The following is a 21,994-nucleotide window of genomic DNA, read 5'->3' on the forward strand; positions in this document are numbered from 1 at the left end:
TGGCCTAGGAAATGCAGAATTAAAGAAGTACCAGAAATGAGACCTCCTAAAACAAAAACACCTTAACTAGCAACTCTCAAAAAGACATGGAAGCCCGCATGATCAGCAATGACTTTAAAACAAAGACAAGATTCTAAGAGGGCAAGGAATTTGGAAACATAACAACCAGAACAGAAAGAGTGAGAAAGGCCGCACATCGTGAAGAATGCAAACAACATCATTCAACCATTGGTGCAGAAATTGTGGAACAGGAACCCCCACTGTTGAGTAAAAGTTCACTGAAAGCACAAGTAGAAGTCAACATTCTTGCTACCTGGACCAGTGCAGCCCTCGGCAGATGCTGTGCTCGTCTATCATGTTCACCACAGCGCAACCAAGGTGGTTTGTAGGCTTTCGCTTTATCCCAACCTGAGTACGTTTTTTTTAAAAAATAATACATATATATTTAAAGACTCATGTTTAAGCTTTGGTTTTCGGAAGAGTCATCCCTAAAGAAGTGCTCTCAAGGTAGTCCCCTCGCTTGAGTCCCAGACCCACCACGTGCTGACGCCAGCACCGTGCTACTGATAAGTTAAATCGGTCCTGTTGACAGAGGGGCAGTGGGAACCCACCAGTTGGCCTATGGGAGAAAGATGAGCCTGTCGGCTACCATGAAGATTGAAAGCGTTGGAAAGCCTGTTCCGCACATGGGGTCACTATGAATTGAAAATCGATGCATCAACATCTAAGAGTGACAATTCTCTACTTCGTCTATGGGAAATAAGGTCGATGGTGTTCATAAATGACTGATTATTTTTGTTTCATGCTATAAGTAGGCTTCTGGTTTTCAACAGGAAGCCAGAAAGAAATAAGAAAAAGGGAGTTTAAGGAAATAATTTAAGGGGCAGACTGGAGATTACTAAAAGGAAAACAGGACATTGAATGACTTTGTCTAAAGACACTTTGTCTAAAGACACTTCTGGTGGGGGCTGGTCATCAAGGATTTAGTTCTTATTCTGAAATTAGAGGCGTGTTTTTTGCCCGACAAGCCAAATACACAGAGCCATTCTCACCTTTGTGCAAATTCCTAGCAACCACCAAAGGTGTCTACAATCAAAGTAGGTAATAAACTTCGGTCAGTAAATGCTTGTTGACTTTGACACTTCACCGCTTATGGGAGCAGGTCAGACCAGGTTGAGAGAGACTCTCAAAAAGTACCAAACTCACGGCCATTCCGTCGTCTCCGACTCGGAGCGACCCTATAGGACAGGACAGACCTGTCCTGGTGCATTTCCAAGACTGTAATTCTTCATGGGGGTAAAAAGCCCCATGTTTCTCCCACAGAAAGGCTGGTGGTTTTAAAGGGTTGACTGGACAGGTGGCAGCCCAGCGTGTGACCACTGTGCCATGTGGGCTCCTGGAGCTGGCTATGGCTGCCTGCTGGGTTTCCTGGAATGCGCCTGGTTTACAGCGACGGCATGGCAGCAATGGATGTGAATGCACGGCAGTTGCGTTCCCTTTGTTTGAAGGGCTGCGGGTTGTTTCCTAAACCCACTGAAACAAATGGAAGCAGGGGTGAGCACAACATTCCGTGTAGGCATGGCTGCAAAAGAGTTCCACAGAACCCTCAGCATATTTCTTGTAGGGAGGGTGGAAAGGGGGAACCAATCACAAGGATCTACATATAACCCCCTCCCTGGATGACGGACAACAGAAAAGTGGGTGAAGGGAGACGTCGGACAAGGCAAGACATGACAAAATAATAATAAGTTATAAATTATCAAGGGTTCCTGAGGGAGGGGGTGCAGGAGGGAGGGGGAAATGAGGAGCTGATACCAGGGCTCAGTGGAAAGCAAATGTTTTGAGAATGATGATGGCTTGACACAATGGATGGATGGATGGATTGTGATAAGAGTCGTACGAACCCTCAATAAAATGATTTTTTTTAATTTCTTGTAGAACTAAAAGATCGAGAAGCAGCCTCAAGGCCCAACAGTGGGCAATGACTCACTAAAGGGCAGCATAGTCTCACAGTGTAACATTTCCATCTACTAGAGATCATAAAGTGAAAACTGATGGCCAAGAAGCATGCGTGATATGATGCTAATTAGGTATTACATAGATAATGTAATATGTATGCCTGCGGACCAAGGACAAGAGACATGATTTGTCGCGCGCTCAGTCTCACCAGCAAGAAGGATGCGCCACAACAGGATTCTTCCACAGGCGTTTAATGCGGGTTCGATTTGCAGATGCGGAAAAAGACCCCGAAGCCCCAAACTACTGCTGCTTATATGCGCTCTATGGGGACGTGCTGTGCATTGATTGGTGCGTTCGCCAGAACCCTTATTAGCATACTCCAGGGTGGAGTTATGACTACTTCATCTAAGCAGTGCGCATGCTCTAAGTGGTTGTTTACCACTTAACTGGGCCACCGCCCTGACTGCCCGGGCGCCATCTTGTAATGGCGGTGAGAGCTACGGCTTCCCACAATGATTACCATATATACTCGAATATAAGCTGACCTGAATATCAGCTGAGACACCTAATTTTACCACAAAAATGTGCTGAAAAACTCGGCTTATACATGGGTATATATGGTGTCCCCAAATCAAAATGTCCTCCAGTGGGTGGTGACTGTGCTCCCACAGATGGGAAAGTAGAGCAGCAAGACAACAGGAAGCATTAGGACTGAACCCCATAGCAGGCTGGGAATATTACTGTTGTCTGGCCTGGGGTAAAGAAACTGCCCCCTCTGAGTTGAAGAGACCCTGCTATCTCTTCAGCAGTACCTGGATGTCACAGTTTGTGTTATACTGCTAACGGAAAGGTTGCCTGTTCAAACACAAGCACACCCACTACACCGTGTAAGAAAGGCCTACGCTCTGCTTCTGCCAAGATTGCTGTCAAGGAAACCATAAGGAGTGTCCAGGGAAAGGTGGCCTGGGACTACCCCATGGGCATCCTTGTGATGCGCTCCTTGCTCTCTTAGGACACCTGAGTCTGGTGAGCATGGCTTGCCTCTGTGAGTGAAGGTTATAGGAAATTTTGTCCTATCGCCAACACACATTGTTCAAGTAAATAATGTCCAGTCACTTCAGCATTTAATCTATACAAGTCAACAATTCATCTATTGCATTCTGAAGCCGACCTAGACTTGTTTAATTCCTTTTCTCCACAGTTTTTAAATTCAATACCATTGGTGAAATTAATGACATTATCAGTACACTCACCTTAGGTCCCAAGGAGATGGTTTACAATGTTCTCTATCATAAAATGAGAGTGATGTCTCTAAAGTGACATACACACATATACGTGTGTGTGTGTGTGCCCCATAGATAAAAGAACAGATTTGGGGCTCACATTTAATTCTAGACACAATGAGTTCTTCTGACATAGCTCTACTCAATTTGCACCCTCATGAGAGATCACTGAAGACATGGGTGCTAGAGTAAAGTGTGGTGAAGGAAGCAGATGGTGCCTGGCTATCCGAAAAATTAGCACTTGGAATCTTAAAGGCTTGCCTTCAAACAAGCAGCCATCATAGAAGCACACTAGCCTGTGTGATCCAAGGATTGTAAATAATAAAATAAAAATCTGCAAGGAGGGGTATCAGAGCTTAAATTGTGAACCCGGTTTGCAAAAGGCTAAGGATGACAGTGGAAACCCAAAAGTCCATTTGCAGGGTCCCCACATGGATTCACCCGCACCCGCCAAGGAATCCTCTCTGGCCACAGTCCAGGGATGTGAATCGCCTTGCTTTCCAACAGCGAGCATTATAAAATCGATTATGGCAGATGTAGTTAAATTACAATGTACCACTTCATTGTTTGATCTCTTTTGTCATACATTTTAAAATTATTTTAACTATCTCAGATGTGTTATATCATTGGGGTCATCCTCTTGAAGTTGTGTTATCTGTTTTTTTGTTTTTCAGTCTATGAAACCCAGAATTGATGAACCTATAGGGACAGCAAGTAGAATAAGGGTCTCGAGGGGGTAGAGGTGGGGGGAGGGCAGGTAAAAGGGAGACGACGTCAAGGAGTTCAGGACGAAAAAAAGAATGTTTGGAACCTGATTGTGGTAACAATTGTACAATTCTGCTTGAAGTGATTGAACTATGGACTGATCTATGTATTAACTCCCAATTAATAATAAATTATTTTAAGTGATTTTAGTTCTTAATATTTTCTACTTTATTTTTTATTAAGATTTTTCTATTTTGTTTTATCATTAGTGTTGGGGCTTTGTTTATTGTTTGTTTATCAGCTTCCTGGGTGTGTTTTAGATGGTTTCCTGGATGAGTCAGTCTACAGAAAGAGTAACCAGACTGATAATCTCTCAGGGACACGGCAGGGCAGCTTTGGAGGAAATAGACAACTAACAAGAACAAGGATGAGAAGAAAATACTCTGAGATTGAGTGTAGCAATGATGCCTGACTCTTCCTAAAGTGATTAAATGATTAAATTGTCTGACCTGTGAATTATATGCCAATAAAACTATTTCTAAAAAGAAAGAAAACCCTATGGAGCAGGTCTACCATGCAACACCTGGAGTCACCAGGAGCAAGAATCAAACTGATGGCAACTGGGGAGTGTGTGTCCCTGGAGGTGACAGAGGGCGGGGCGGGGCCGCAGGGTCTACCTTGTAGTAGTCATCCAACAGGCCAAGAGTCACCTGTGTGTCCCTGGAGGTGACAGAGGGACAGGTTGGGGACCCGGGGTGTACCTTGTAGTAGTCATACAGCAGGCCGAGAGCAGCAGCGCTGTCCTCATCGCCGTTGATGCTCATCATGGCCTTGGTGGCTGCCGTCAGGGGATTCTCCAAATACGACTTCCAGGCCTCATCCTCACTGGTGTAGGCTCTTCGGGCGTTGAAGGAAGGGTCACTGGGCACAGGCACTAAGGCCACTGGTCGTTTATTACTGTGAGAGCAAGAGAAATGTGGGGGTCATCATCACAGATGGGCTCCCTTATTCACAAAATACATACATTAAACGACAACCAAACCAAACCCAACCTACTGCTGTTGAATCACAGTGACCCCACGAATAGAAGCAGAAAGCCTCCTCTTTCTCTCAAGAAGCCGCTGGTGGGTTCAAACTGCTGGCCTTACCATGAGCAGCCCAGGGCATAGCCCACTACGCCAACCAGGCTTACGTCTTAAACACATGGTTATAAGAAATACTTTGTACCTCTGGCAGAATGGGGGACAAGGGAATGGAAACGCACCACGGAGATGACAGTTCCCATTGCATTCTAGAGTCCCTGGGTTATTTCTTCACTGTCTACAAGAAGTAATAAGTATTAATCAACCCTCTTCAACCTCGGTTTTTCATATCCAATCATTCAAGCAGCCAAGTCATTTTATTTCATTATTATTCATTAAAGATTACTAGAAAGTAAGCTTGTGAGAGAGCAGGTTTCATTTAATCTCCCAGTTCTAATTGAAAATGCATGTAATACATTAAATTTCATCAATATTTTAATGATCATTAACATTCTTTCATGCAGTTTAATCTACATTTGCAATTGCTAGTCAATTATAGACCAAACCAGATCTCCTAATTTGAAAAGGTAATATATATCATCTGCAAACAAAGTTTATTACAGAAATACTATGTAATACGGATAAGGAGCCCAGGTGGCACAGTGGTTTATGTGCTAGGATGCTAACCACAAGGTCAGCAGTTCTAAACCACCAGCTGCTCTGAAGAAGAAAAATAAGGCTTTCTTATCCTGGAAACCCACGGGGCACTTCTACCCTGCCCTAGAGGGTTACCAAGAGTCAGAATCAACTCAATAGCAGTGAAGCGAGTTGATACAATAGGAATACACGGTAATGAGTCGACCTACATATGACCATCAGTATAGACCCAGGGTGAAGCAGCAATTGACCAACAAGGCAGGTTCTTCGGGTGGATATAAAAAAATACTCAGACGACTTCTCAGGAGAAGTCTACCAAGCATTCAGGGAAGAGCGGACATCAATCCTCCACAAAGTATTCCAGAGCACAGAAAAAGATGGCCAACTCCCAAACTCATTCTACGAAGCCAGTATAACTTTGATACCCAAGCAGGGCAAGGATCCCACAGGAATAGAGAACTACAGACTGATATCTCTAATGAATATAGATCCAAAAATCCTTACCAAAAGATTGGCCAATAGAAAACAAAGCATATAAAACATATCATCCATCATGATCAGGTGGGAATTCATTCAAAGAGATGCAAGGATGGTTTAACATCTGAAAATCCATCAATATTATTCACTACATTGATTTTTTTTAAAGATAAAAATCACATAATATTGATAGACGCAGAAAAAGCATTTGACAGTATCCACCATCATTCCTAATTAAGACACTCAAGAAGATAGGAATAGAAGGAAAGTTTCTCAAGTTAAGACAAAGTATCTGTGAAAAGCAACAGCCAACATTATAGCCAAGGGAGAAAAGATGGAAACAATCTCACTGAAAAGGGGGACCAGACAAGGATGCCCCTTGTCCCCACTTCTATTCAATACGGTACTAAACGTCCTAGCTAACAACATATGGCAGTGGAAGGACATTAAAGGTATCCAACTGGGAGAGGAGGAGGAGGTAAAACTACTGCTAATCAGCCGTGTGATTCTATACAGTTGAAATCCCAAAAGCTCCCCAACAGGTATACTGACAGTGATAGAGGAATATGGAAGAGGGGCAGGATCCCAGGTCAACAAACAGAAGTCTATTGATTTACTATATACATCAGCCAAGACCACAGAAGAGAAGATCAAGACGGCAATATCCTCCACAATAGCCAAGAACTAATTGAAATATCTAGAGATGTATTTAACAACAACAACAACCAAAAAAAAAAAACCAAAAGACTTATACAAGGAAAACTACAGGACCCTACTATAGGAAACCAAAAGCGAGATCCACAAATGGAAGAATATCCCGTGTGTGGATCAGAAGACTCAATATAGTAAAGATGTCCATCTTAACCAAGGCGCTATATAAGTTTAACACTATCCCAATTCAAATACCGACAACCTTCCTCAAAGAATTGGAAAAACTGACCACCAATTTCATATGGAGAGTGAAGAAGCCCAGAATTAGCAGAGAGCTCCTCGAGGTATAGGACAAAGTTGGAGGGCTCCCTTTACCTGACTTTAACACCTACTACACAGCCACAGTTGTCAAAACATCATGGTACTGGAATAATGACAGATACTCGGACCAATGGAAAGAACAGAAAACCCAGAAATAAAACCAGCAGCATATAGACAACTGATCTTTGACAAGGTCCCCAAAAGCATCAAGTGGGAGGTGGATGCCCTCTTTAACACATGGTGCAGGAAACAATAGATATCCACCTGTAGGAAAAGGAACTAAAATGCTTACCTCCCCCCTGAACAAGCACAAACTCCAGGTGGATCACAGACCTAGAAGCAAAACCCCAAACTATCATGTCCATCAACGAAAGAATCAAACCTAAGAACTTGGCTCAGGGAATACATAGGGTAACTACAATTGGAAAGGGTACATACACCGGAGAACCTGAAGTAGACAAATGGGATATACTAATGATAAAACACATATGTGTGTCAAAAGACTTCACCAAGAGAGTAGCAAGAGAAGCCACAAATGAGCAATTACTAAAATCTCCAATACCCTCCCAGCCAGCAAGAAGAGGAAAACAATTAACCCCCTGAGGAAGTGGGCAAAAGACTTGAAAAGAATTTTCATTCAGGAGGAGACTCAAAAAGTCAATAAACATATGAGATAATGCTCCTGATCCTTAGTCATCAGCGAAATGAAAATGAAAACAGCCATGAGATATCACCCGGCACCATTAAGGACAGCCCAAATCAGAACATCAGAGAGCAACCGTATGACCCAGCTATCCTCCTGTTGGGCACATACCCAGAGGAGGTAAGAAATAGACCACGAACAATCTTCTGCCCACCGATGTTTATTGTGGCGCAGTTCACAATAGCAAAGAATTGGAAACGATCTAAATTTCTTTCGATACACGAGTGGATTAGAAAACTCTGGCACATACACACAATGGAGTACTATGCATTTACTACAAAACACTGATGATCGCACGAAGCAAATCGTCTCAGGGCAAGAGTTGGAGGAAACTATGCTAAGTGAAGTTAGTCAATCACGAAAGGACAAGTACAACATGAGTTCACTGAGGTAAGTATAATCAGCACAGTTTGTATAGAAGAAAAGCCACCTACCTCACACTAAATGGGTTGAGGGACAGGCAGTCAGGTGGGGGACAGACCAAACCCAAGGATGTACATGCTATTCCAACAAAAAGAAGAGGAATGGGGGGAAGGTGGAAGAAGGAAAGGGGGACAAAAAAATGGCTGGGGAGATGATGGTACTGGGAGAGCAAGGCACTAACCCACCCAGGGGGAGAGTATTAGTTATGTCTCCACAGAATTGGGAGTATGCATGCAGACCCCACCATGGTACACCAAACCTTGAGGGCAACGTAACCACATGGAGTAACTCATGACAAGAATGGGCTACAGGGCCAGCCCCAGTCAGAGCCAAACTGACCCCACCTAGAAGTACATGCTACAGAGGACAACACGAAACCTGCAGGTGGGGAGAGGGGCCGGCCTGCCACATCTATACAGAAAACAAACCAAGAAGGGAAAAGAGAGTGAGGGACGAGAACCCATACTGACCAGCCCCGAGGACGACGTCTACGCACAGACTGCTAAAGCACAGAGAGGCCTGAAGGGCCAACAACAGCTCGAGACATGAGTCCTCTCGCTGAAGCACACCCCATCAGAGGACAGTACTGGGGACACAGCAGGGAGGGGGCCTGGTCTGAACCTCCACAGCGGGGCGAACCAAGAAGAGAACTTAACAGACAAGCAAAGGGAGCAAAGCAAAACCACAAAGCTCCCAAGGAGCCCCCAAAACAGACTTCAGGCTACCAGGGGCAGGCAGTTCCCGGAGTTCCCCCAGGAGCAGCGGGGAGAGAGTCATAAAGGCCAGCGGACAGACCTAGAATTATGCATGCTTTTCTGCTTGTTTGTTTGTTCCTAGTGTATTCTTTTCTTTTTCTCGTTTTATTTAATCTTTTGTCTTCTTTTTGTTTTGTCTCTGTTATTGTTTGTTGGTTTTGCCTACTTATATAAGATATGCATGGGAAGCAAGCTCGCGAGAAAGCCACAGAATTGGAGATGGAGGAGGCAGGAGAAGGGAGCAATGAATAAGGTGATAGACAGGGGAGCAACTAGGAAATTAAAATCAACAACAAAGAGGACCTAGAGATCCTGGGGGTGTTGGAGCAACAGCAACATAGCTGAGCGGACTTACTCAGAGGAAGAAGAAGGGCAAGTGTGATGGCAATGTGATGGGGCAGGAGGAAGGTAAAAGGAAGCAGAGGAAAGATCTAGAAGCAAAGCTATGGATAGGTGTGTACATATGTGAATACATTAATTCATAAAAATAGAGGTATTGGCCTATGTACATGTATTTATTTACAAGTTAATACACTGAGGTAGTGGATGGACTTTGGATCCCTGTTCAAGCCCTGCCTCAACGCAAGAACACTTTGTTCTAACAACCTGGCTTTCTGTGATGATCACCCTTCCAGCACAATCACTGAAGACAAAAATGGGTGCATAAGCAAATGTGAAGAAAGTTGATGGTGCCCGGCTATCAAAAGATATAGTGTCTGGGGTCTTAAAGTCTTGAAATTCAACATACAGCCATCTAGCAGAGAAGCAACAAACCCATGTGGAAGACGCAGCAGGATCTGATAACAGGCATCAGAAGACTCCAAACAAAAAAATGTATTGTTGAGATCAAGGGGGATTGGAGCCAAGACTCAAAACCCATCTGTAGATAATTTGACATCTCCTCACAGAAGGGTCACAAGGAAAGGACGAATCAACCAGGACACAGTATAGCACCAATGAAACACACAATATTCCTCTGGTTCCTTGAGGCTTCCTCACCACCACCACCCCCACTATCATGACCCCAGCGCTGACTTTCACTGCAGGCTAGAACAAAACATGGGCACAGGTACAGGTAAGAGCTCACAACACACAGAATCCAGGAACAGGAATGGGACTAGAGATACCAGGAGGGGAGAGGGAAGGTGGGGAGAGGAGGGGAAAAAGGGAAAACCAATTGTAATCATCAACACATAGCCATATTACCCACCCACCCACCCCACCCCCCACCCCCGCAACACCATCCAAGGGGATAAACAACAGAAACCATGGGGGAAGGGAGACAGAAGTCAGTGTAAGATATGGAAATAGTAATCATTTATAATTTATCAAGGGGTGGTGAGGGTGGGAGGTACAGAGTGAGGGAAAAAAGAGGAGCTGATACCAAGGGCTCAATAGAAAGTACATGTTTGGAAAACAATCATGGCAACATATGTGCAAATATGTTTGATACAATTGATATATGGATGGTTACAAGAGCTGTAAGAGCTCCCAAAAAATGATCTTTTAATAAATAAATTTAAAAAGAGAGAGAGAGAAAAACTCAAGTTCACCAGGACCATGACTGTCCTCAGCTCCCAGTGTGGAGACTTCAGTTTAAAGTAAAGGCTCTTCAGAGGCTCCGGTCCTCGTGTCCTTGCTCTCGTGTTTGTTCAATGAAATGGAACAAAGAGGCCTTGGGTCTCAGCAAACTTTCTGCACATCCTAACATGAAAAGGCCAAGAAAAGGCAACACCAAGGACCTTCTGTGGGTCATTCTGTTCTAACAGGGGTCCCTTTTGGCTGACAGTCATTCAGAACTTTCCAAATGGAAAACAGACCCTCAGCTGGATGGAAATGAATCCTGAACAAAAGCCTGCTGAGAGTCCTCCATGGGCTGGCATGGTGTAAGGTCAACAACAGACAGTGATAAGGTAAGCTAGAGTGGAGAATTACCATTGTTGCCATCAAATAGATTCTAATTCATAGCGGCCCGGCTCTATAGGATGGTAGAACTGCCCCCTGGGATTCCCAGGCTGTAATCTTTCTGGAAGCACACTGCGACATTTTTATCCTGCAGAGCCTCTGATGGGTTCTGATCACTGATTTTTTTGGTTTACAACCAAGTACTTAACCACTATGTCACCAAATAAAAACCAAACTCACTGCCATCGAGTCAACTCATAGTGACCCCATAGACAGGGTAGACCTGCCCCCCTGAGTTACCGACACTCAACTATTTGAAGAAATAGAAAATCCAGTCTTTCTCCCACAGAGCTGCTGGTGGTTTCCAACTGTGGACCTTTCGGATCACACTCCAATGCACAGCCACAAGCCACGAGGGTTATGTCACCAACACTCCATAAAGGCCCCTAATTGGAGTTCTTTGTGCCAGTGGTTTAGTAGAACTGACTAAGGGGCTAGAGAGAATACCGATCGAATCCCAACTAAATCGGATGAAAGGATATAATCAGGTCCCAGGCAGGAAAAGAGGAAAACCTTGATGGAAGGAAGGACTTTCCATGGGACGGTGTGGTGACATGAACAGCATAGGCCCTGCCATGGAGGCCCTATCATTCTGAGAAGCTGGGCAGATATCTGGGTTTCAGTTCTTCCCTTCCTTGAATAGGCTACCCTCCTTACAGCATTACGTGATTGTGAGACTCACATGAGATGGACAAAGTCGAGTTCCGTAAATTACACGATGCTATAAAACAAGCACGATCACCTGTATAACCCTACTTTTTTAACATTTATGGGGTTTTGTAAAGTTGATTCTAATGATAATTTTCAAGTGCTAAGATAGTCATTAGTTAAAGGAAAAGTAAACTCATTCATTTAACAGCAACCCATAGTATTTATTGTGTCCCCACTCAGTGCCAGGCATTGTGTTAGGAGCTGAGGGCACAAGAGAGAGCAATGCAGATGCTGCCCCTTCCCCTAGCCTGTAGCCTAGCCAGGGAGGGGGGGGGGGAGCACAGTCATGGCGAGGGTGGTAAGAGTCAGGAGGAAACGGTGTCTTGAGAGCATGTGACTTGTCGGACTGATCAGATGAGTGGATCAAGGAAGAAGCAAAGGGGCCACAAAGACCTGAAGGACAGGGAGGAATGTGCTGGTTTGTGGTGGAACAGAGAAAGGTGAGGGGGACATTTTTTGAGGGAAACAGATTTTGATGATGCCAATTGATGTGGTTTTCTTACAATAGGAATGAGTGGTGTTCACTTGGGAGAGTCAGCCAGGGAAGTGCACATATTTTGAAACAAGTGAAGTCTGTGAAGACGGAAGAATGAAGACGGAAGAAGTGAGCCTTGGTGGGCCCAGGTGGTGACATCTCCAACCTCTGCACAGTTGTTTAGCTGAGGCCCCCTGAGGTGCCTGGTCTTCAGCCTGTACTTAAGAGGGTGAAATGGAGGATTCTTTTGAACCTGAGTCACTGATCACAAGGCCTGGGTATCATAAACCCTTCCTAAAATGCTGTCCTACAGGAAGAAAAACAGAGATTCTAGTACTTGCAATGGCTTTTCCATTGAAAAACTAGATGGTGCCTGGCTTCCTACCACTACCAAGTGCTTGGAAAAGGATCACATTGGCAAGTCTTGGGGAAAAAATGTGGACCAAACCCCAAAATCATAAAAGAGGCCGGTTATTTGTTTTACCCTATTAAGTATGTTAGCTTTGCCTCTATGTTCAGTTGTATATTTAAGATTGCTCAATACATGGAAGCAAACATAGACAAGCCTTCAGAAACAGTAACAGGAGTAATGGTTTCCTGAGGGTATGGGAAGCGAGAGGGTGGGGAAGAGGGGGAAGGGGGGACTGACAACATTGATGGTTGTATAACCCCACTGGATGGGATCATACAACACAATTGTATGTGAGTGGACAGATAGAATTGTAAAAGATACAGCACACAAAACTAATATAGGGGGAAAAAAGAATAAGGGTTCCTAGGGGATATGGTGAGGAGGGAGGGGACAAAAGGGAGCTGATGTCAAGGGATTCCAGAAAAAAGAAAATGTTTTGAACCTGATTGTGGTGACAATTGCACAATATTGCTCGATGTGATTCAACTGTGGAATGTTATGATGTCTGTAAGCGTTCCCAATGAAATGATTTTTAAAGAGAGAGAGAGAGAGACCAGGCTTATTGGTCAGTAGAGACTGGTGTAGCTCGCAAAACTATGGCCCTTGGTCACCTTCAAGTCTGGACTTGCACTCAGCCCATGTTAGAATTATCAACAATTTAGGATCAAAAGGGCAGAATTTACTCCAGGACAACGTTCAGAGGGTGGGGACAGGAAGAAGAACAGAACGAGAAACACAGGGAGGAAGTGGGATAAGCGATGATACATGGAGATCGGAATGGATATGCATTGAAGCAAAATGCAGATGAACTGTTGAGTATAAAGCTGATACGCTACTCTGTACACGTTCACCTAATTCATAACAAAATATTGCCCCGTCCCCACCCCCGCCCCCCCCAATAAAGATGAAGATTTTATTCTCTTGCGTGTTTGAGAGAAGCACGTATTTTTCTGGTCGTGGCAAGGCGAGCGTGTGGACTGTTAGTCAGGACTCTGGATAATTTCCACAACTTCAGAAGGCAGCACGAAGGTCGATGGAGAAAGTCAGAACTCTGGCAGAGTTACAGCCTCGGAAACACACAGGGACAGCTCTACCCTGTCCTCCAGGGTCCCTGGGCGGAACTGACTTCTTGGCCGTGAGGTTGAGCATCATCTTTCTCTACTCACTGCCCATGCCCCTTGCTCCTCAGCCCCACGGATTGCTAATCTCATCTGTTCCCACTACAAAGTTCACTCCGACGTAGAAGATCCATCAGCCTTTCCCCTCTGATGCAATGGTTGATGAATCTGAACATGCTCAATGGAAAGCTACGTTCTCGGAGAGCACAGCTTGATTAGGTCTTGCTTTTCACCTTTCTGTTGGCCACGAAAACATGCTCTCTCCTTTGACTAATGACTTCGCTCTTTTTCTTCATTGATAACAATCTCTCCAATACAGAGCCTTGTTGAAGGAAGCTTGGTTTAATAAAGACAGAATGCTCTCTCGGTTACACTGAGGGAAAACATCGGCTTCATAAAGAAAGGAAAGTCTGACAGAGTAAGTCGGGAACACGTTTGGAAGCTGAGATTCATCACTGTCCTCTCGGAAGAGCAGTCTTCGCCCTGCTCTGGTCAGCTTCGGAAATATACTGGGTGTCGCTTGCGATATGCTATTTTCTGGGGAGTCTTGAACACCGACCTGTAGATAACTATGAATTTGATCCCTGGGTGCTCTTTGAAGGGGCCCCAGTGACATTGTGGGTTATGTTGACTGCTAGCTGTCAAGTCAGTGGTTCAAACCCATCCCCGACTCCAAGGGAAACCCCTTCTTTCCCTTCATTCCTTGAACTCTGACTTTCTGATTTACAGCCGCAGACACCAAGAGGACAGCTCTATTCTGTCCTTCAGTCGTTGCTATGGAATCGACTCAATGGCAGTTGGTTGGGTTTTGGAGAGTGGTTCTTCTTTAGAGAAAAGTTCAAATTGACCCCAAAGCATTTAAAGGCAATACTAAAGCCATGTAAGATCACACATTCTCTCTCTCGAGAATCCTCCACTTCATTGTGTGGGAGATGTCGGTAGATGAACCATCAGCAGAAGTAGTGAAAGACGTAGAGGATCTCAGGATCATACAACTGGGGTTATCAGATCTCACTGTCAGGGAGCACCATCCCATCTCCTCCTCCAGAGCACGACGAGAGCCTACCATGGGCAGTGCTGTGCAGAGAGAAGGGTACACATCATAGCACATCACGTCTTGTCTTCTAAAAAGACACGCAGTGATAGTCAATAAATCCAAACACAAACATTATTAAGGACACTTGGAACCACCAAACAAAAACTAAGGCAGTGAAGTCTTCGCACGGATTGTCAACTTCCAATGCTCATTTCTCTCATGGCTCCTAGAAGGAGTTTTGTTTCGTGTTGTCTCGATCTAGGGCGTGTGAGAGTTGAGCAACAATCCATTTACATTCCCACCCGCAATCCTTGAGTTTAGATGAGTTCCTTTACTTCTTGGGGCTTCTGTTTCTGCTTGTATCATGATCTGTAGCTGGCCGAGTTGTTTTATAGAAGTAACTCAGAGATGTACCTTTGACGTGCCTGGTAATTTACACATCTTCAATTAATGGTAAAAGGCTTGCTTCTCTTTTGAAAATGGGTCTTAGGAAAACAGTCTATAGAATGTTTATTTTTGCTCAAAATCCTATAGACTTTTCCCAACTCTTATTTCTCTTGGCCAGTGTAATAGTTACATAATCTGGTGTCAGGTTGAGAATTAAGAGTGCAGGGTTGGAGTCTCACCTATCAATCAGGATATAGCCAATGAGGTCTCTGTATGGGTGTGACTTTCTCCTGAAGATTCTGGGAATTCCTGGTATTCCTCCTTGAAGGCAGGAGACAATCTCTGCTCACGTCCTGGGAGACATAGCAGCTGACAAGTCACATGGAACTGCGCCCGTGCCTGAACGGGAGAAGCCGCATGGAGACCCCTGCCAGCTCACAACGTCACTGGATCCACAAGTCTTCCCATCCACTGGCCTGTGATCTTCCTGCATTCAGTGTCATTGCATGTTTCATGAGTCCGAAGAGGACTTTATAGATTGATATCGGACATATGGGCTAATACCGGACTTATGGACTTGATGTGGACTGGACTGGGATGTTTTCTAAATATTCAACTGCTCTTGTATATAAACCTTTTTCTTATAGACATATGAGTCTCCCTGGATTTGTTTCTCTCGTCTACCCAGACTAACACAGCCTGGCCTTATTTTATTAAAATTCTGCCTTGCCCAACTGCCAGGACACCATACTAAGGTGGTTCTTTCCTGAGCCAACCTTTCCTGAGCCAACCATTTTTTCCTGATCCCCATTCCACTTGCTCTCTGCTTCCTTCTCACTCCTCTAACTCTGCTCATTTCTTTAGTCTTTGCTCTTTCCACTCCATGGGTGATTTCTATGGCGTTCACTGATTGGATGCCTTAATGATTAACAAATGTGCATGCCCAAGAGTCGTTTCCATATTTCTACGTGATGGCCTGCCTGTTGCTTACGTATATACTCAAGGAATCCAAAACAAACCATCATTTCTCAACTGGGCCTCCTGGCCACCCTGTGTTCTTAAGTCATCCAGGGTTTTGTTTATTTTTTTGTAAATCGTCCAGTTTTTAAACATACTTGTTCATAGCTCAACACAGGAGCCAAACTTCTGGTTAGCAGGTGATGTGGAGTCAATTGCAACTCACAGTGGTCATATGTGACAGAGTAGAAGGGCCCGTAGGGTTTGATCAGATGTAACCTTTACAGAGGTTGATTGCCAATCTTTCTCCCACAGAGCTGCTGGTAGGGCAGAACACTTAGTGAGTAGCCCGGTGCTTAACCTTGAAAGCAGAGGCTCCATGAAAGCAGACTGCCAGGAGACATCCCTAGCTGCATGTACTAGCTGTGCAAGGAAGCAGTACGCCTTCTGAGTGTCTATTTCATCACCTGTCCACCTGGGATGTACTTCAAACTACAGAGAATACAAATAGCCGATGACCGGTGTTTTGTCACAATTAAATGAGTCAGGGCTTAAAACACAGCATAAAAGCTGCGTGAGTGTTATGTTATTACCCTGACCTTTTACCCTGTATGAGTCAGTCATTCATCTATCAAGTACAGCTCAATCTGTCTTCACCCTGAGACCTGAGAACCCTCTTCTCTAGCTTTCTCATGGGCTTTCTACTAGAACTACCGATCTCAATCCCAACCGTGAGTGCATTTATTCACAGGTGCACACACACAGTCTGGCTCTTGAGATCATACAAATGCTCTTCTCCAAACATCTTAACGCCGAAGCCCAACTCATGGGATGCAGAGTAGAACTGGTCCGTAGGGCTTTCAAGGTTGTGACCTATCACAAACAGACTACCCGGCTTGTCTCCTGAGGCACCTGTGGGTAGGTTTTATCTTTCCGGATAATCTTCAATTATAATAAACCAAACCTGCTTCAGCTAGTAAGTCAAGCACTTACTGGTTTCTACCACCCAGGGGCGCCTATTTAGATATACTCATTGCAAAATGCTAGATCCATTGGTCATATTTAATGGCTCCCAATCTCTCCCCCACCTCTCTTTCTTCGCCTTCCTCTTTCTCTCTCTCTTACTGGTGTATCATTTTGCTCGTAGCTAGTATCATAAGCACATGTTTGCTGTACATATTTTCTGAGAAGGGTAGGGATATAATTGAGGAGATGCAAGAAAGATACAACATAAAACATTAGAAGAAAACATCAGGAGAAAGAAACCAGGATGGAGAGTGGAAGGTAACAATTAAAGGGGGGAAAAAAAGAAACAGAAAATGAAGTTGGGTTTTTTTTAGAAACTGCAATCTCAGAAGTTGGTTAGTGTATGTGTATTCACATACACCCAAGTCCAAAATGTTCCCAAGGGTTATAGGTGGAGTCTTACTTGCTTCTGTATATTTTTGTCACTTTCCCCCCCAAAAATGTCTTTAATAATTAAAGCATACATATGCATTTCTCTTTATATAACCAATAAAGTACAGATGCCCAGTTGGAAGTATTGTCAACTCCTGTTTCAAGTTGATTCCAATGTATTGGACAAAAGGACAAAATAGAACTGCTCGTCTGGGTTTCTGAGATTTTCCCATCTTTCCAGAAGCAGGCAACCTAACCTTTTTCCTGAGGAGCAGCTGGTGGTTTCGAACCACTGACCTGCAGTTAGTGAGCAGCCCGCTGTGTAACTCCCTGTGCTGCCAGGGCTCCCCGTTAATAATTAAACATGTGTCTGTCCCTTTGGGGAGGAAATGCAGTGGCTCCCTCTTGATTCTTTCTCTCATTTCCACGGAATTACCTAGGAACTCAGGGTTTAAGTCAATCTTAAGTGGCCAGTTGAAACAAATAAAGCCCAGCTTCCAAACAAGTCAGACTCGTGCATTAACTTGTGAAAATGAAATCGTCTGCCACTGACACTGACGGAGAAGCCACCTACTGCGGGCTGATGGTGCAGCTCAGATCTGCTGCCGGCCGGGCCCCCAGATGGCAACCCCCTACTGCCGCCTTCTGGCTCCACGGCTGCCCATGGGCTGGTCCAGGACCATGCCTGTGAGATGCAGGGTTACTCCAACTGGCCCCTTGGCTCAGGATTTTCCACCGGCCCAGCCATTTCTTGAAACCGTGCTATAGCCTGAGATGGTTGGTTGTTTTGTTAATTGGAGTAAAATATAAAAAGAGTAAAATAAACACAAACCAAATACCAAGCATACTTCCTGAAGACCTACCAGATACCAAATTGTGTTCTAAGCACCTTACATGGGTGAGCACAGAGCTCTCTCACAATAACCTACAGCCAGGTGTGTGCCAAGCTCTTTATGCAGATGAGCGTTGTCAGTAGTGTTCAGTAATCCACCCAGGCTTGCACAGGTAGCGAGTGCTAGACCAGGATGGCGTCCCAGAGGCTTAACCAGCTCCTCAGTGGGGTCTCCCGTCATAATAAGAAAGAAGGGTTTCTAGAAAGGGGGGGACAAAGAAATGGACAGGAGACAAGAAACTAATGGACAATGACAGGGAATTTCTCCCATAGGAGTAAATGAGCTGTTAGGCAAATTCAGTGTTAAAGACTAATTGCACAAAGAGGGCGTCTAGACACACCCTGAAGACTGACAAGCCTGCTCACGACAACCTTTACGCAATTCCTGTCAGGTGTAGGGCTGAAACGAGTCAGATTCGTTGGCACCTAACAACAACATATATAATGGGGTTTCAAAAAGTTTGTGGGAAAACTCCATTACTTTCTCATTCCATTATCCAAGGAACTTTCTGAAGGACACCCCGTACATATATCTTTATGTGCACATACATATGTAAGGGTGAGTACTACACGCCTATGGTTGGAGTGATCGCATGTTGTGTATGTGTGGAACAGACAGGGGAGTAGCATGGAAAGAAAGAAGCAAGCACAGGGGGAAAAGGAAGACACAGAAAATCCCAAAGTGTATAGTATGTTCTCATTTATCTGTTACAGTATGTTCTGGTTACCTCATTACAGTGTGCTCTCACTTACTCATTCCCACAGGGTCCCTGAGGGGTGCACTAGGTGAGCACATTTGGTTGTCCGTGTGTCCATTCGGACTCCCGCCACCCCTCTCGTGTCAGAGTAGAACTTAGCCACCGAGTTTCTGCTTTCCTTTTTTTAAACTTTTGGTTGGAATTTGGGCAAAAGTTTACCGAGCAAATCGGTTTTCCATTCAACAATTCATACACTTTGTCTTACACCCCGCAGGGTTTTCAATGGCTGAACGTCTGAAAACTCACTGCCAGCAGGTGGGCTCCGTGTGATAGCAGATTCCTCTTTCCAGAGCCCCCCTGCCTCCCCCAGAAGACCCCAGAGCAACCTAGCCACTAACTATTCGTACCACCCAGCAACTTCCAAAGACAGAAAACTACGGTGCTGTGCCAGGGACTAGATGGGAGGAATTGGCAGGAATAGCTAAGGTAAGGACCAGGATCCTAGAGGATGGTTACGTTCCTGGGATCACCTGTCCACAGTAAGACAAAAATCTCAGGTGGACTTCCACCAAGTGACAAGATTCTCTGCAGGTACCACTCCTAGGTACCCTGGCAATGGGTCCCCTTCCTCATCGGAAAGAATTTCTAATGGGGAAAGTCTCATACAGGTGTGTTGTTACACGCCATCGAGTCAGCTCTGATGCACTGCAATTCGAAACGGAACAGACTGGGACACCATGCAGCCCTGTGCTGCCCTCACAGCTGTTGCTGCTTGAGCCATTGCCGCAGCTCAGGGTCACTCCATCTTCTGGAGGGTCTTTCTCTTATGTTTGCTGCCCCTCTACTTTCCCAAGCATGATGTCCTCTTCCTCAAGAACCCTAGTGGTGTAGTAGTTATGAACTGGGCTGCGAACACAAGGTCAGATGAATCTTTCTATGCCCACAAGGAATCACAGCCTCTGAAACCCACAAGGCAGTCTTACCCCTTCCTCTAGGGTCTCTCGGAGTCAAGATTGACTCAATGGCAGTGAGCTTGGTTTGGGTTTGTGGGGGTTTTGTTTTGTTTTTTGGTGAGGGGGTTCTCTCCTAACAACATATACAAAGTACCATATATACTAGAGGATAAACTGAACATTTTTATGCAGTTTTTGTGGAAAAATTAGAATGACTCAACTGATATTCTGGTCGGTTTATACTCGAGTATATATGGTACATGAGAAAAAAAAGTCTCGCCATCCGTGCTTCGAAGGTGCATTCTGGCTGTACTTATTTATTTCAAGACAGATTTGTCTGTTCTTCTGGCCGTCCATGGCATGCTGATGTTCTTCTCCAGCACAATAATTCAAATGCATCAATTCTCCTTTCGTCTTCCTTATTCAATGTCCAACGTTCACATATAAGGCAATGCCACACCAAGTTTCAATGCATATAAGAGAATGCCAGGCTTGGGTAAGGTGTACCTTATTCTTCAAAGTGACATTTTTGCTCTGCTACACTTTAAAAATATCTTGTGTAGCAAACTCCCACACATAATCCCAATGCAATATGTTGTTTGATTTCTTGACTGGGAAAGAAAACGAAACGAAGCACTGTTGAGCCTGAAAGTTCAAGAACTTTCATGAGCATTGATTGCAGGATAACATCCTCGATGGCCTGAAGGACGATACGGAAACCATTTTGGGAGCTGGATACTACATGGTGGACAAAGCAAGAGATTGCAGGGTTGGCCGTGGCTTATGAATCTAAAAAGAGTAGCACCCTGAAGACATGATGATTCCCTTGCTGGTCATGTGATATGGTCAGTGTGAACCAGCTGTCAATGAACCCCAGTGCCTCTCCTGTTCGACCTGCAGGCATCACCACAGGAGCAGGTGGAATTCACTTTCATGACCTCACTCAAACCTAGCAGATGCTGGCTGTGGCAGTTACATAATCTACTGTCAACTTGAGTAAAGGGGTGGAGCCTAGTCTGTCAATCAGGTTATAACCAATGAGGCCTCTGTGTGGACATGGCCGTCTGAGGATTCTGAGAACTCCTGTTTTCCTCCTGGGAGGTGGGCCACACACTCTCCCTGCCAGACATTCCTGTTGACAAGCCACATGGTACTACACTGATAGAGCCAGAGCCCTGGTGCTGGAGAAGCCACATGGAGACCCACACCAACACTGAGATGCTTCCACCGCCACTGGATCCGCAAGACTGTCCACCCACTGGCCTGTGATCTTCCTGCATTCGGCATCATTGCATGTGCTGTGTAATTCAGAAGAGGAATTTATAGACTGGTATCAGACATATGGGCTAATATTGGACTTATGGACTTGATCTGGACTGGTCTGGGATGTTTTCTTAATATACAATTACTCTTTTATAAAACTCTTTCTTACACACATATGTGTGTCTTAGAATTTGTTTCTCTAGTCAACCCAGACTGACACACTGGCCAAACGTGTGCTAAGCCTGTTGGAAAGAGAGGTGGGGTTACAAGAAGTGGAATGCTTTCCAGGAACTGTAGCTGCCTGATTCCAGTGCCTGTGGTGCTTATACCAGACTTCACCTGCCTTGGAAGCCTGAAGAATAAACAGTGATAATGCTGTACTTTTCTATTACTTGGCTCTCTATTAAAACTGTGTCTTGTCTACCTTGTCTTTGAGGAAAGCGAGCATGTAAAAATTACAGACTCCTCCACAACTTTCCCACTCCTGCCCTGTTTACTGGGTGTCCTACAAAGCTGAATCTGGTGCAATTGCAGTCTGGTTTTGTTGAGAGAAAGAGGCCAGTAGACTGAGGGTCAGTTCATCCCCTGTCCTGGTAGCTTTGGGGACTTGGTTGGGGTTCCTGTGGCAGCTGCTTAAACATGTTCCCTTGCCCTTTCTGTTTTTCCTGGAGGCTCTGGTCCATCCAGAGACTAAGTCACCCCTGCAGTGAAGAAGAACTTAGCAGCACAAACGACAAAGTGGTAGACACACGTGAAAAGACCCTATAAGGAAA

General features: G+C 44.8%; 1 protein-coding gene across 1 annotated transcript in view; it reads right to left on the reverse strand.

The window, feature by feature from the left end:
* The window catches only part of GRHL2 (grainyhead like transcription factor 2), a 157,624-nt gene that overhangs the window by 112,145 nt on the left and 23,485 nt on the right, over positions 1–21,994 (reverse strand). Inside the window, exon 2 of the mRNA XM_075550820.1 lies at positions 4,709–4,904. Coding sequence (XP_075406935.1) covers positions 4,709–4,904 — 196 coding nt within the window. The remainder of the gene's footprint in view (positions 1–4,708; positions 4,905–21,994) is intronic.

The sequence above is a fragment of the Tenrec ecaudatus genome, chromosome 5 (assembly GCF_050624435.1).
Source record: "Tenrec ecaudatus isolate mTenEca1 chromosome 5, mTenEca1.hap1, whole genome shotgun sequence".
Classification (NCBI taxonomy): Eukaryota; Metazoa; Chordata; class Mammalia; order Afrosoricida; family Tenrecidae; genus Tenrec; species Tenrec ecaudatus.